Below are 15134 nucleotides of genomic sequence, written 5' to 3' on the forward strand. Positions count from 1 at the left end.
CTGCCGGACAGCAATACAATTATCTGTCTTATTTCAGAATTCACATAATTAATTACAATACATAATAGTTCAGTTTTTTAAAAAATGCAATAAAACCAGACAGCCAAGGTACAAGAAATTAAAACACTTAATGAATTTACACATTTAAGAATATTTAAATACTGTTTAAAAATTTTTTTAAAGAATTTGTTACATACCACCTAAGACTTCCAAGCCATTTTCTGTCCCAACAGAAAAAACTGTAAATAAAAAGACACGAAAACAAAACGAAACAAAAACACCATGTTGAAATGTCACTGCTCTGAGGCACATTCTGGCACCTGAATTTGCAGGATTGTTCCAAAAAGAATCCCAGAGCTTACACATTTGAAAAAAAAAAAACAACAAAATAATGAAACAAAATTATCAGCAATTTTTAGTAACTAATTTCCCCGATTCTTAGAAAAATTCTGTTAATCTAAATATAGTGTTTCACAGAGCAAAACCAAGGCTCTTCATCAAAAGGTCCGCAGATCAAAACCTCTGTCACACACAGGTTGCCTTCCACGCTGACTTCGAGGGGAACTGCCGGCCGCAGGGATGCGCTCTACTGCTCCTGGGGAGGAAGGAGAGGGTTAGTGGACGCAGCCCCCAGGAGGTGACAGGCGCAAGGCCGGCAGGCCTCGGGCCCCAAGGAAGCGCCCCCGTGAGGCGAGATCTGGGGCCTCTCTGCTGAGGACTCTGCGGGGCGAGGGCAGGGTGGGCGCCGTTCCTCCCTGGCCGCCGGTGGCCCTCGCACCCGCTCCCCAGCCCAGATGGCCAGCAGGCAGTGAGATGCGGGCTGGGGCGAGCGGCGCTGTCCGTGGACACCTGACTGGCAGCAGGTCACCTGAAATCTGCCCCGGGGGGGCACTTGCCTTCTTTCCTACTTTAACGAGCCATCCGTTTTTGGCCCTCGTGCCCGGAGACCAGCTGGCACGGCGCCTGCCCAGGGAGGCCGCAGCCGATCACACCCTCCTCAGGGCCAGCAGCAGGAGCGTGCTCTAAGTCCTGCCACACAGCACCAGGCCTAAGCCAGGCGTGTGCTTTCAGTTAGGGAAACTGAGGCCCAGTGCCGCACCCTGGCTTCCGACAAGCAGAGGGTCAGGAGGCAGGGCTGGTGTAGAAGCGTCCACACACCTGGCTGTGGGCTTGTGCTTGTCCTAACGTCTGCCCGTAGAAAGCCACCTGCTGTCTGTAATACTCGGCCCAGGCCATGGTGTAGTCCGGTGGGGAGCTGGCCTGGGGAGCAGCGCTGGCGGCGTGACCTGTGGACAAAGGCAGCCGGGGTCACTTGAACTGGACACACTGGAGGCGGCTCCCCGTTCCTAGGCCCGGGATGGACACCGCATTCAGTGCTGTGGTAGGGCGGGCCTCAGCGCCACACCCTGGGAGCTCTGGGAGAGCCTGGAGGGCCGCGCACAGGCCCTTGGGGAAGAAGGGCATCGGAACCGGCCCCAGGTCTCCGGCAACGAGGATCCCGACACCCCACCCCAGCCCCGGGAGGCGTCAGCCTGGGGAAAACCAAGGGCAGGGCGCACCGGGCTCTGCCAGCCGCTGCCCGAGTGCCCCAGTGAGCAATCACTCAGGGCGAGAGCTCCCCAGACACGCCCGGCCCTCAGCCAGGGCACCCGGGCACGCGGGCTCAGGCTGGCGGCCTCATTCAGCAGAGGGTTGCTCACGCGCAGAGAGCCCGCTCCAGTCCCTGGTGAGGAGTGAGCGCCGAGCACCCGGTGCTCTTCAGGCTCCTCCCCCGGCGCCGCCTTCTCCTTTAACTGCCCCAAATGGCTGCCAGGCGAGACACCACTGGGCTGTGCCAGCCGGCAGCACCGGCTCCACACCCTCAGCGCCCAGCAGGGGACGAGCAGGACTGGACCGCCGCCTGGGGCGCAGCCAGTGCTCACTGGTGACCCAGCGGCACCGAGCGAGGCGCCACTCACTCTGCTTCTTGTAGTAGTCTTCCCAGGCCTTGCTGTAGTCAGGCTGGCTGCTCTGCGGCTGGCTCTGCTGGCCTGTGCGAGCAACAAGAAGCCGTCAGCGCTGCGCCTCCCTGCCGGCGCCGTCTGCAATCCCTCTGCTCCCTCGGCCCCAGCCTAGGAGGAGGCCTTGGGCCAGGACACGTGCTACCCGCTGCCTCTCTGCCCAGCTCACTGTCCAACGACCGGCAGTGCACCTCTGGGCAGGCTGGCACCACATGGGCAGCCTGGGGGCCCTGCAGACCCCGAAGCCAGGCAGCCGGGGCAGCCACAGGCACCTGGCCACCAGCTGGCCTCTGCCCCCCAGGAGGGGTGAAGGACGCTCTGCGCGGGGACGGAGCAGCGTACCCAGCACTGGCTGCACGAGGGTCCTTCCTTTTAGCAGGATCAGAGCTGGCTCAGCGTCCGCCTGCCCACAGAGGCCCCTCCAAACCTTCCCTTCTATGAGCACTCCAGTGTGCAGCAGCAGCAGGCCACTAAGCGCGCCTCAGCCCAGGGCTGAGGAAGAGGTGGCCCTGAGCGTGCAGGCTGTGGGCGGGAGAAGGGGCCTGAGAAAGCCACAAAGGGCAAGGAGCGTGGGCACAAGCCGCGGGGCGGGAGCGGGACTAAAACCCTCTGCTTGCAAACTCCAGGAACACACAAGGCGGGAAGCCGTGCGCAGGAGGCGAGGCAGAGGCGGCCTCATCTGGTGCCCGCGACCCACCGCCTCAGCCAGTGCCGGGCCTCTCAGGCCTCGGGATCCCCACATCTAGGGCCTGTCCCAGGGCCTCTGGGCACCCCCGGACACAGGAGGGCACGACCCTCGCCCTGCGGTCTGGGGAGTGGAGGGCGGGGTGCAGCGGTGCCAGGAGCCCCCTGGACTGCAGCGCTGTGTGATAGCATAGGGGAAGGGGGGAGCAGGCATTTCACAGTCGACAGAAGGGGAGCCCAGGAAGGCCCCTCGGCGCGGCCTCCACGTTCTGCTCCAGAGGAAAGGGCGGGATACCTTCCAGCAGCCTGGGTGCTGCGGGGACCTGCAGCTGCCCCAAACGTTCCAGACAGACACGAGAACCTCAGCGCAAAGGGCCTGGAGCCTGCTAAGGCGAGGATTCTGTCTGCTGAGGCTCTGAGCAAGGCGGGCCAGCGCGCAGCAGAACCCGCACGCCCAGCCTGGGGTGGGCGGGCCCGACCCCACCCAAGTGCTTTTTTCTTTTCGGTACTGGGGACTGAATCAAGAGGCATATTACCATAGGACCACTGAGCGATGACCCCAGCTCTATTTTGATTTTGCAACACAGTATTAAGTTGCCCAGGCTGGCCTGGAACCTGTGACCCTCCCAAGCAAGTACTTTCTCTTCACAACCAGTATTCCTGGGGAGGTGTCACTCAGCAAAGATATTTCTCTATTTGTTTACTTTCTGAAAAGCTCGGGAAACAGAAACAGCTCCTTCCTTAGAAGATGGCGAGGAGAGGAAAAGGTAGTTCTATGGAGAGGCTGGGAAGGGCCCAGGAAGCAGGGGCGGCCTGGACGATGGGTGTGGCGGGGCAGAGCCACACTGCCGCCTCCTGTGCGGGAGGCCAGCCCCAGCGCTGCCCCCAGGGCCGCAGTTTCCCCAGGTCTCTGCCCCGGCGTGGCTGCCCCGCCGCCCCTCCGCTCACTTACTTGGGACCTGCTGGGCGGGCTGCTGCCAGGCCTGGTAGGTGCTGCCCCAGCCCTGGGTCAGGAAGGCCGGAGGACCGCTGTGGAGGACAGAGGGTCACTTGTGCCGCCGTGGGTCACGCCCGTCGTCCTCCCTCCCACCCACCCCCAGCAGAGCACCCAGTGCCCATTGGCAGGGGCTCGCCTACCTCACAGGGGTGCTGTGGGGGTTTCCGTTCACTTTAGCAGCCATGTTGGGGAAGCACCCCGAGCTCCTGGGGGGGAAAGTGCTGCAGGAAGGAGAGCAAGCAGGGCTCGGCTGAGCGCGAGGGCGGGGCCGCGGCCCTGCGGGAGCCCGTCCTGGAGGACAGGTGGCCGGAAGGGTCACGGGGAGAGGAGGCAAACAGGCACCACTGCCGGCCTCAGGCGCCCCAGCTGCGGACGGGAGGTCGGGCGAGGCCGGCCAGGCAGGGCACACGCAGAGACTCACTTTTGGTGCGGGGCGGCGGGCGGCTGGCTGAAGGGGCTCTGTCCGAAGGCGGCAGGGGCGCCGAGGCTGGGACCCTGTGTGGGCACAGAGGGCTCTCTCTCACTCCTGCCAGCGACGGCAGGCCCCGCCCTGGGCGAAGCCCGCCCGAGGACAGTCTGCGCTCACACTAGCCTGCGCCACACCTGCCCTGGCGTCGCCCTGGGGAGGACCAACCTGCTCGACTCTCCCGTCAACTTAGGCTGGCCCAGGGCTCTCTGCCATCTACGGCCCCAGTGAGGTGAGCAGTGGCCCCTCTGTCCTCCATCAACACTCCCTTTCTTTATCTGCTTTGAGGTGCCTGAAACTAAAGCCAGAGTCAATGAACGCTGCCTGCGGGCTGGGCCGGGGCAGCGCGCAGGGCGGGCGGCGGGCGGGGAAGGCTGCCGCGGCCGCACGCCACGCGCGTCACGGGGCTCCTGCCTTCACTGCTCCTGGCCTGGCACTCCCTGGGGCTCAGCCTTCCCCTCGGCAAAGCAAGGGGTACACCCACGTGACTGGAGGGCAGAAAGGCGCGGGAGGCGCAAGGTTCTGGGGACACAGACCGCTGGGTGGCACGGGACAACCCAGCCAGTGCCGAGGCGGCGTCTGGTACGTACACCGACTTTCTCGTCTATGAGGTGCCTGGCCAGCTCGATCTGCTGCGGGGCGCCCCTGATGGTGAAGACGCGCAGGCCGGGGTCGGTGCCGGGCGGCGGGTTCCGCTGCAGCTCCACGTGGGCGCCCGACTGCTGGTTGATGCTCTTGATGTTCTCGCCCCCTGCGAGGAGACAGGAGGAGGTGAAGGCTGCGTGGCCACCTGCATGGCTGCCGCGCTTTGGCCAGGAGATGCGGGCAAGCGCTGACCGTCGCCTCCTGCCCAGAGACACGTGCTTTCTACTTTCTAGAGGATGACTCCAACACAGCCCGGGGCTCTTGTCTGCAAAACCAGCTCTGGAGTGAGGCTGGCCTCCCCTCAGGCGCGCAGGCAGAGCTCGCCCGGAGGCGACGCCAAGGGCCACCCGGAGGCCCGCACCGCGTACAGCGGGCGCCTTCAGCCTGGGCGTGGGCCACGCCATCGCCCTCCGCGGGTCAACTGGAGCACCTGACCCAGCGCCGTCTGAGCCCGCCAGGCTTCCCTCCCTGCTGCCTCTGTGGGGGATGGTCTAGACAGAGGTGGTCCACGGAAGGGGGCCACGGGGCCTGGGTGGAGCCAGCTAATGAAAATTTAGTTGGAGTCTTTGAAAAACCTGTGAGAGTCCCAGTCTCTTAATGAAATTTGCGTAACAAAAGACCCATGGTGTAACAATGGTCCAATTCTTCTTTTGAAATCTCACAGAACTTACAGATCTGCTCTGCTCTACCGGGCTGGGAGGTCAGTAGGAGGAGCCAGAACACAAGGAAGAGCAAAAGCACTGAGCAAAAGCACTGCGCTAAAGCACCGCGCTAAAGCACCGCGCTACAGCACTGAGCTAAAGCACCGCACTAAAGCACCGAGCAAAAGCACTGCGCTAAAGCACTGCGCTAAAGCACTGAGCAAAAGCACCACGCTACAGCACCGAGCAAAAGCACCGCGCTAAAGCACCGAGCAAAAGCACCGCGCTAAAGCACTGCGCTACAGCACCGAGCAAAAGCACTGAGCTAAAGCACTGCGCTTCACAAACTCGAGAGACACAGGCTGAAGCGCAGTCTGGGAGCAGAGAGCCCAAAGCCAAGTGTGAAGAGTGAAGAGGGCGCCAGCGCCGCCCTGCGCCACGTGGCTGCCGCATCCCGCCGCATCCCCACCCCAGCACCCCAGCACCCGGCTGCAGGCCCTGCTGCTGGAGCGGCAGCCCCAGCCCAGGCAGGCAGGGGCAGGGGCTCAGGGGTCTGGGGCCTCCGAGGCAGGCTCTGCCCAAGGGCGCGCTCATCACCATCCTGGGCTCTAGCAGTGTCACTCTAGTTAGGGCCATTTTATTTTTTTGTGGTAGTAGGCATGGAACCCAGGGGCACTCTACCTCTGAGCTACATCCCCAGCCCTATTTTTTGTTCTTTTTTGGGGGGTACTAGGGTTCCTGGAAACCCTCCTACCTCTGGGCTACACTCCCAGACCTATTTTTATACTTTTTTATTTGGAAACAGGGTCTCTTAAGCCAGTGCTGCTGGCTTCGAACCTGTGAGGTCCTCCTGTCTCTGCCTCCCAAGTGCAGGGATTACAAGTGTGTGCCATCATGCCTGGCCCTATTTTTTATTCTTTATTTTGAAACAGGGTCTTGCTGAGTTGCAAAGGGCCTAAGTAGCTGAGGCTGTCCCTGAACCGCAATCCTCCGGTCTCAGCCTCTTGAAGGCTGGGACTACCACGCCCGGCTAGTTAGGGCCATTTAAAATATAAAATTAAAATGAGCCAACAAAACAAAATCTTATGTTCATGGTTCTCCTGAAGTTCCATGTGAATTTCAGAAACGCACTCTGAGAGCAGACACGTGCGACCTGGTGACATCCAGGGCAACACAGAGCCCGTGGGCAGCGCCAGCCCTGCTGGGCCCTCTGCTGAGATCATGGACTTTATGAAAAGGCAGCTTCACTCCCAGGCAACTTTTGGGGAGCAACGAGGCGCAAACAGACCCAGGGTCCATTTCCGCAAGCACTCCCACACCGGCCCGCAGCCTTCACGCAGCCGCCACCTGCTCTGGAGGCGACTGCGCAGGGCGGGCGAGTGTGAGACCAAGGACCTCCCCGCGGCCTCCGCCCGAGCATGCTAATGAGGCGGAGGCGCCACGCTGCACGGGCCGGAAGGAGTTAATTTAAGTTCATCTTCCTTCAGAATGAGGTCACCAGCCTGGCACAGGGCGGCTGTCTACCGGCTCATTGAGTAGCCCGTTCCATTCTTCCACCTGATGGGGGGCAGAAGCGACCCAGCAGTGGCCCCCGGCTAGACGTGAAATCGTAAAGCAATTAATCAAACCCGCTAAAAGGCCTGCTTGACAAGAGCAGGGCTGGCCCCGCTATCTGTCAGCGTGCTGTGTTTAGCATGGAAATCCAGAGGGGCCCCGGGAGGCTCTGCGTCCGCCCAGGGCAGAGGAGCCAGGGCTGCCTGCGGCTCCTCTTCCTCCCTCAGCCACGGCGCGAGAGGGAAGGCTGCTCCCCACGCCCAACGAGGCGTCTGCTGTGTTTCTGCGGCGGCCAGCCACGGCAGGTCCTCGCTCAAGGGGAAACCTGACAGAGGTTCTCCAAAGGCCGAGACACCCAGCTGACCCGCCACCTACAGGCACGAGCGCCAGCCTGGGGGAGGCGTGTGCCCACCACGGCCTTCAGAGCAGCTGCCAACGCCGTGACACACTTGGCAGCAGGTGCAACTGCGCGTGGTCAGCGATCCGAAACACCAGGGGCGGCAGGAGACACACACCGAGAGAGAGCGCACAACTGTCCTGAAGCAGGGCCCCGGGGAGCAAACGCCCTCCCCACGCCGGGGCACGCTGCTGGCGCACCTTGGGGCTGCTCGAGCCTCTTTCCCACCACACGAGCACCCCCAGACAGCCGAGAGATATTTGGTGACTGAAGAAACCTGAGAAACTCTGGGGAGAAGGCAGTCTTTATCTCCTCCATATGCTGTCAAATGGACAAAGGCAAACACTAGCCCCACGCCAAATGGAAGGCCCCGCCGGCCGAAGCGTGGCTGAGCACTCCCCGGAAGGCCACCCTGCTGCTGCCGCCAGCAGGCCCACAGCCAGCAGGGAGCCCAGAGGAGCAGCGGACAGCCCCAAACTCTGCCAGCTCCCTCTCCCATCCCTGAGGCCTGAACGGGGTCTCCACCTGCCGTCCCCATGTGACGGGGAACAGCCCTGCCTCCCTCCCAGGGTCAACATGCCACTGAAATAGCAGCCTTCACTGCTGTGTGGATAATAAAGGCCAAACACCGATCCAGAGGGGAGCGGCCTGAAGGCGCCCTCGCTGAGGACCTGGCGGCTCGCGACCCTGGCGCAGAGTGAGTGACCCCGGGCACAGGACAGGCACTCTCGGCCGCGCCTCCTGCAGGCCTCCCTTCCTCAGCCTGAGCCACCCAGCAGGAGTGGACCCACTTTCTCTGCTCATACTCGCCAATCTGCTTCACCCCGTCAAGAAGGTCATTCCACGGACCCGAGGGGACCTGCGCAGGCAGGGCTGCCACTGCCCTGGCCACCTTGGTGGGCCGCACCCGTGGGGCCTGTCTTCCCTGAGGCAAAGGCTGGCGGGGATGGGAGCCAGCAGTGGCTTCTTACCTTTGCCGATGACGAGGCCACACTTATCTGCCGGCACTGTGTACGTTATTTCCTGGACACCGCCAGGGGTTCCCACGCTCCAGTCACCTCGGCCACGGCCCCTCCCCCTGGCCACCGCCAGGCCTCCAAAGCCATCTCTTTCCTGGGAAGAAAACGGGCTCTAGTGATGCTTTCCTCGTCTTCTCTGGGGAGGTTAAGTGACGGATGAGGTCGACATGTCCACTAGAATGCAGCTCCTTTCCTTGCCCAGCTGCGGAAGTGCTTGTTCAGAATCGACACAAACCACAGGTGCACCCAGGACGCGCAGGTCAGCGCACATGGTCACTAAGCAGCACGGACACAGCCAGGGAGAGCGGCCAGGTGGAGGGAAGCTCCTGGCCTCAGACAGGAGCCCTGGAGCGGGGGCTCCCGGCAGGCCCTGACCACAAGCACGCAGCTCCCGCTGCTCCTTCCTGCGGCCGGCACGTGCCGGGCCTGGCGGAGCCTAACGCGTGTGCTCAAGAGCTCTGGGTCCTTGATGGTGACACAGTGGGTGGCAGCGCGTGGCTCCTGAGCCTTCTGGGACCAGGCCACTATGAAACGCCAATCACCGAACACTTGGTGCTCCAACCAGCAGAAAGGAGGAGAGCCGGGCCTGATGGCACAAGCCTGTAATCCCAGGACCTGGGAGGCTGAGACAGGCTGATCACAGGTTTGAAGACAGCCTCAGCAAGCAGTGAGACTCGCATCAACCTAGTGAGATCTTGTTTGCAGATAAAAAATAAAAACAGGACTGGGGATGTTGCTCGGAGGTAGAATGCCCCGGGGGTAAATCCCTAGTAGGAGCTGGGCATGGTGCTGCACACTTGCAACCCCAGCATTTGAGAGGCTGAGACAGTAGCATCACTGTTCAGACAGCCTCAGTTACTTAGGAGGCTCTCTGCAACTCAGTGAGACCCTGTTTCAAAATAAAGAATAAAAAAATAGGGCTGGACGTGTAGCTCAGAGGTAAAATGCCCCTGGGTTCTATCTCAAGTACTGAAAGAGAGGGAAAAAAAAAAAAAATCCCTAGTACTACAAAGATAAAAAAAAAAAAAAAAAAAAAAAAAAAAAAAGAGGGTTGACGAGATAACACGGGTGTCTTGTCCACAGGAAAAAGCAGCAATTTGCTCGAGTGGCCACTCGGCTCCTTCAGGGCCAGGCCGCCGTGGTGTGGCCACAGGTGCCTGTGCACCGTCCCCACTGCACTCGCCTCTGACCGCCAGAGCCCCCCTCCTGGGCAGGCCACATCCCAACCACGCCGCCAAGCACTCTGGAGCCGGGACCCCGTCTCCTGAACGCCCAGGGGAACCTGGCCGAGCTGCCTCAGGCCCGACAGCTACTCGATGCGGTGAAGAAACGTTTAGCAAAGCCTGCTCCTGTCCACTGCAAGTGAACCGGGTGAGCAGCAGAGCGGAGGCTCCACACAGTGTGCTGCTAGAAAAGGCAATGTCCTTAGTACTCCCCCAAATAGTTTAAACAGTTGGGAAGTTGTCGTGTAAAGAAACTCCAGACTCTGAGTAGAAGGCAGTCATAAAGAAGCAGACGCAGAAGAGTCGCTGCTCCCACCAGAGGACACGGCGGCCGCTCCAGGAGCTGGCGGGGCATCCTCTGCTTCTTTCTACCTCCGAGCTACGCCCTCAGCCCCATTTTACTTTGAAACAGGGTCTCGCTAGTGCTGGGGCTGGCCTCACACCCGCACTCCTCCTGTCTCAGCCTCCCCAGCACTGGCCGTGACGGCAGGGAGTGGGACCCACCTGTGCCGTGAGGATGAGCTCGCCGATGACGTGCGCTGCGTGCTGACACCGATCCGGAGGGCCCATGACCTGCGCCGCTCTTTCGGGACTGACGCCATCGTCTGTGGAAGCAGGCGAGGACGGGTGAGCCCGCGGCGAGGGGAGACCGAGGTGAAGCCAAGTCCCCGTCAGCACTCTCGCCATGGGCTCTTGTGGAGTGGTTTAGTTGACAGGGAAAGACGCATGACTATACCTTCTGCACGTTTCAGGTCAAGACTCAGTTCTTATACAAGAACAGGCATTTTGAGAAGATGTCATCAGAGAAACGAAACGGGAAGGGAGGCCAAGAAAATAGAATGAAGTTATGGCAGCAATCTCCAAAAGTCAGCCGCGTGTGGAGAGACCAGGGAACGGTGTAGAAAGCTGTGCTCACAGAGGTAAACTTACAGAAGTACCCTCTGAAATGTTTATCATTTGTTACAGTTTTAAATGATCTCCACTACAAATCAGAGTAACAGATGGTGACTTTTTAAAAGCTTGCTCAGCAAAGCCACATGCTGAAGATGCTGTGCACTTCACTGTCCTAGTCCAAGAAAAGGAGGACAAAAGGCAGGGTGTGAGGAGCCAGCAGGCGTCCAGGGAGCGAGGGAGCACCATGACGACGGGCAAGAGGAGCACTCCAGGAGCACGGTGCGCGGCTGACAGCCCGTGGCGCAGGTGCGTAACACTAAGGACTCTGAGAATCAGGACGACCAACCTGGTTTGAACTGAATCCTCACACCAGCATCATTCTGGATCTTTTTGATCATCTCCCCGTTGCGTCCTATTACAATCCCAACAGCAAACCTAGGCACAGACACCTAGTCACAGAGAGAGGAAACCTCATCAGAGCCTTTGCAAGTTCGGTTTTTTGGTACTACGGATGGAATCGGCCTCATACATGCTAGTCAAGTGCCCTATCACTGAGCTAAACTCCCAGCACTTTTCATTTTACTCTATTGTTTCTTTTGTGGTACTGAGGATTAAACCCAGGGGCATTCTATCTCCGAGCTACACCCCCAGCCCTATTTTTTATTATTTCAAAACAGGGCCTCACTAAGTAGCTGAGGCTGGCTACCCACTGTGATCCTCCTGTCTCAGCCTTCGAAGTACTGGGATTACAGCATGCACCACCGTGCCTGGCTGGGTCTTTTTTTGCAATACTGGGAATGGAGCCTAGGGGCATCCCAATCCTGAGCTACACCCTCAACCCCATTTTTTGTTGTTATTTTTATTGTTTTTTTTTTTTTTTTTTTTTTTTTTTTTTTTTGCGGCACTGGGGATGGAACCCAGGGGTACTGTACCTCTGACTACACCCACAGCCCTATTTTTCAGTCCTTTTCTTTTTTGAAACAAGGTCTCACTGAGTTTCGAGGGCCCCGCCAAGTAGCTGAGGCTGTCTGCGAACGGCAATCCACGGTCTCTGCCTCCTGAATGCTGAGATTACAAGTGTGCGCCACCACACCTGACGCTTGTGCTTTATTTTGAAACAAGGTCTCACTAAGTTGTGGAAGGCCTCACTAAGGAGTGCAGGCTGTCTGTGAACCGTGATCCTCCTGTCTTAGCCTCTCAAGTTCTGGGATTACAAGTGTGTGCCAACAAGCACACACTTAATTACTGTATTCTTAAAAAAAGTATCAAATAAGTCTAAGATTTGATTTTTTAAAAGTCAATAAAAACAAAGATGATCTTACAGAAAATGAAAGATTAAAATGATCAAATTATATTTCAGATTCTATTAAGTGAGTACAGATGTGTTTATATACCCACACTGATTATACCAGTGGTCCTTTTTTGGCTTTGGTACGGTATTGGGGACTGAACCCAGGAGTGTTTTAACGCCAAGCTGTACCCCCTGCCCTAACTTAGATTTTGCTTTGAAACAGAGTGCCAGTAGGTTGCCAAGGGTCTCGCTCCATTGCTGAGGATGTCCTCAAACCTGCGCTTCTCCTGTCTCATACTCCTAAGTCCTGGGGTTACAGGCACGCACTGTCATGTCTGGCTACCAGTGGTCCTATAAGATATATCTTTTAGCCAGGCGTGGTGGTTCACACCTATAATGCCAGTATTTGGAAAGCCGAGACAGGAGGACCGCAAGTTCAAGGACAGGCTCAGCAAGCAGTGAGACTCATCAACCTAGAGACCTGTTTAAAAAAAAACAATTGGGGGTAGGTGGGAGGGGGTGTAACTCAGAGGTAGAATGTCCTTGGGTTCAATCTCCAGTCACACACACACACACACACCCACCCACACCTTTTCTTTAATGTAGTAGAATCCCCATGACATCATACGATCGTTCGCTCACTTGTAAGTGAACAATCCCGTGGCGTCAGACCCACCCACCTTGTTAAGTGGCCCTGTACCTGTGGCCCTGCAGCCCCTCTTCGCTCCCCCCCGCGCCTGCCTGTTACTACCTGCCTCTTCCTGTCCTCTGCACCACGCTCTCTGCACTGAGCACCTGCCTACGAGGCCCAACCACACTCAAAAGCAGGCTTCCAGGTCTGGTATCACAGCCCGGAGCACCGAGAAAGCCTGGACTCTGGTCTTCACCGGGCAGCAAGTGGACCTTTAAAGCAAAACCCGAGCCCCACAACCTGCACTGCGGCTGGGCCCCACAGTCCCATCGCCCTCACATGCTTGGGCAGGGGATGCACTCTTGAGGTTTCCGAGACAAAAGTCAAGTCACCCGCGCAAGGTTAAGGGGTTAAGAAAAGTGCGACTAGCCACCGGGACCCCGGGCTCATCTGCCAGCCGACCTGCAGGGCAGGCATACCTCTATACTGCCGCCTCCCGCTCGGGAGCCGAAGTCTCCACGCACGCCTCGGAAGTCGGCCTGGTCCTTTTCTCGGATGATCTCTAGCACCATTTCTCTTGCTTGCTGCAGAGATGCAAAAGAAAGGCATCATGGGAAAAATTCCTGGAAGAAAGACTGTGCCAGGTGAAGTTTCACCACCGAACCCTCTCAACATGTGCCTCGAGACTCAGAAGGCGCCCAGCTGTAGGACTCACTACTAACGGCGAAGCGGGCTGTCGGTGAGGGAAACACCAATCTTAAATTACACCGCCCTTCTGGCACAAGGCCCACAGGTAAGCAGCAGCCCGCCAGCCACAGCCGCGGAGTACAGCCGAAACGCATCCCTACGGCCTCTAGTCTTCCGCTGCGGAGGGCAGGCCCAGCAGCACTCGACTGAAGGCACCCCGGGGAGGAGAGATCAAGCAGGGCTCCCACACAGCACTCCAGCAAGCTGCTCGGGGACTCAGAATCCTTGTTTCCTGGCTAAATGTTCTGACGACTGCCTCATGGCTCTGACTGTACTTGAGACTTAGTAGGACCACTTCTGCCTGCCAGTCCATAGGAAGCTGCTCTCAGGACCTACTATGCGTAACAATGCCAGGTGATAAGGGGACCAAGACTGACTCCTGGTGCTGGGAAACCCCAAACCAGCCGGCCCCAGAGAGCAAGCAGAGTCTTAGGTGTTTGGAGAAGTCAGAACATGGATGGAGAGCAGACGATGCCAAGGAACGGCTGCTGTCTCCTGGCCTGGCCATTCCTGGATACACGCCGAAGGTCGTGGGCGTGGAGGGTCGTGAAATATGCCTCTTACGAATGGATGTAAAGAAAGAACTCTACACACGTGCTGCAAAAGGCTGGGCAGAGAGCTGCGCACTGTAATACCTTTGCTATTTTCTTGGATATTTCAAAATTTTCACAATAAAAAGGTGGGGAGAGCTGAGCACGTTGGCATACACCAATAATCCCAGTACTTGGGAGGCCAAAGAGAAGGATTGCATACTTGTGGCCAGCCTCAGCAACTTGTGAGGCCCTCCACAATTTAGTGAGACCTTGTTTCAAAAAAAAAAAAAAAAAAAAAAGAAAGAGGGCAGGGGGCATAGCTCTGAGATAGAATGCCCCTGGGTGCCATCTCCAGTACTAAAACAAACAAACAAACAAACAAACAAACAAACAAAATAAGGGTGGGGAGAGCTGGGTGTGGTGGTACACACACCCTGGTAATTCCAGTTCTTGGGGGCTTAGGAAGATCACAGGTTTGAAGCCAGCCCCAGAAACTTATTGAGATGTTTCCAGATTAATGCCGGGCGTGGTGGCGCACGCTTGTAATCCCCACGCTTGGGAGGCAGAGACAGGAGGATCGCGCAGGTTCGAAGCCAGCCGTGCGCTGGCTTAGGAGACCCTGTTTCTAAAATGAAAATGTAAAAATAGGTCTGGGAGTGTAGCCTGGAGGTAGAAGGGCTTCCAGGAACCCCAGTACCACCAAAAAAAAAAAAAAAAAAAAAAAAACTAGGCCAGGGGATATAGTTCTGAAGCAGAATATCCGTTGGGCTCAATTCCCAGCATAGGAAAAAAAAAGAGCTGGGAGTGGTAGTGTACATTTGTAATCCAAGTCCTTGGGAGGCTGAGACAGGAGGATGCAGGTTCATGGCCAGCCCCAGCCTCTTAGTGAGGCCCTCTGCAACTTAGTGAGATCCTGCTTCAAAATAAAGACTAAACTAGGGCTGGGGGTGTACTTTGGAGGTAGAATGCCCCTGGGTTCAATCCCTAACACAGAAAAGAAAAAAAAGAAAAGAAAAGGTGTAGAGAGAAAAGCAACAATTTACCCTAAATACAGCCAACTGCGTCTTGCAAATAAAAGATTGTGGAATAGTTTTACAATTTAAAAATGCTAAAAACCTCAAGTTATAATGGTTTCTGCAAGTTTACGGAGCATCAAGGCACGCTGTTTAAGAGCGCCCCTCTCCAGCCAGCGGCTCCATGCCGGCTGCCAGGGAAGGTGCGGAGGGCGGCTGCAAAGCCGGCGTGCTGTGTTCAGCTCAGTGCTCAGTCACTGGGCGCATGAGGGCTAGGTGCATCCCGACTCTTTATAAAGCTCCCCTTACTTAATGATGCCTGGATGCTCTGGGGAGGACGAAGAGCGAGGGGCCTAGAGCCTAGAGCCCGAGGACAGATCATGCTCATCCCTGGCCTGC

The 15134-nt window shown here is 57.7% G+C and overlaps 1 protein-coding gene across 1 annotated transcript in view; it reads right to left on the reverse strand.

Annotated features, from left to right (window-relative positions):
• Nucleotides 1-214: 214 nt before the first annotated feature.
• FUBP3 (far upstream element binding protein 3) overlaps nucleotides 215-15134 on the reverse strand; it is a gene marked incomplete at its 5' end in the record, with an annotated part of 53395 nt that continues 38475 nt past the window's right edge. The window contains 11 exons of the mRNA XM_080709047.1: nucleotides 215-595; nucleotides 1159-1286; nucleotides 1959-2030; nucleotides 3637-3713; nucleotides 3822-3902; nucleotides 4103-4176; nucleotides 4738-4898; nucleotides 8356-8497; nucleotides 10131-10231; nucleotides 10867-10969; nucleotides 12922-13026. Coding sequence (XP_080565173.1) covers nucleotides 587-595; nucleotides 1159-1286; nucleotides 1959-2030; nucleotides 3637-3713; nucleotides 3822-3902; nucleotides 4103-4176; nucleotides 4738-4898; nucleotides 8356-8497; nucleotides 10131-10231; nucleotides 10867-10969; nucleotides 12922-13026 — 1053 coding nt within the window. The 3' untranslated portion in view covers nucleotides 215-586. The remainder of the gene's footprint in view (nucleotides 596-1158; nucleotides 1287-1958; nucleotides 2031-3636; nucleotides 3714-3821; nucleotides 3903-4102; nucleotides 4177-4737; nucleotides 4899-8355; nucleotides 8498-10130; nucleotides 10232-10866; nucleotides 10970-12921; nucleotides 13027-15134) is intronic.

This window comes from Muscardinus avellanarius, assembly GCF_963383645.1.
Source record: "Muscardinus avellanarius genome assembly, chromosome: 13".
NCBI lineage: Eukaryota > Metazoa > Chordata > Mammalia > Rodentia > Gliridae > Muscardinus > Muscardinus avellanarius.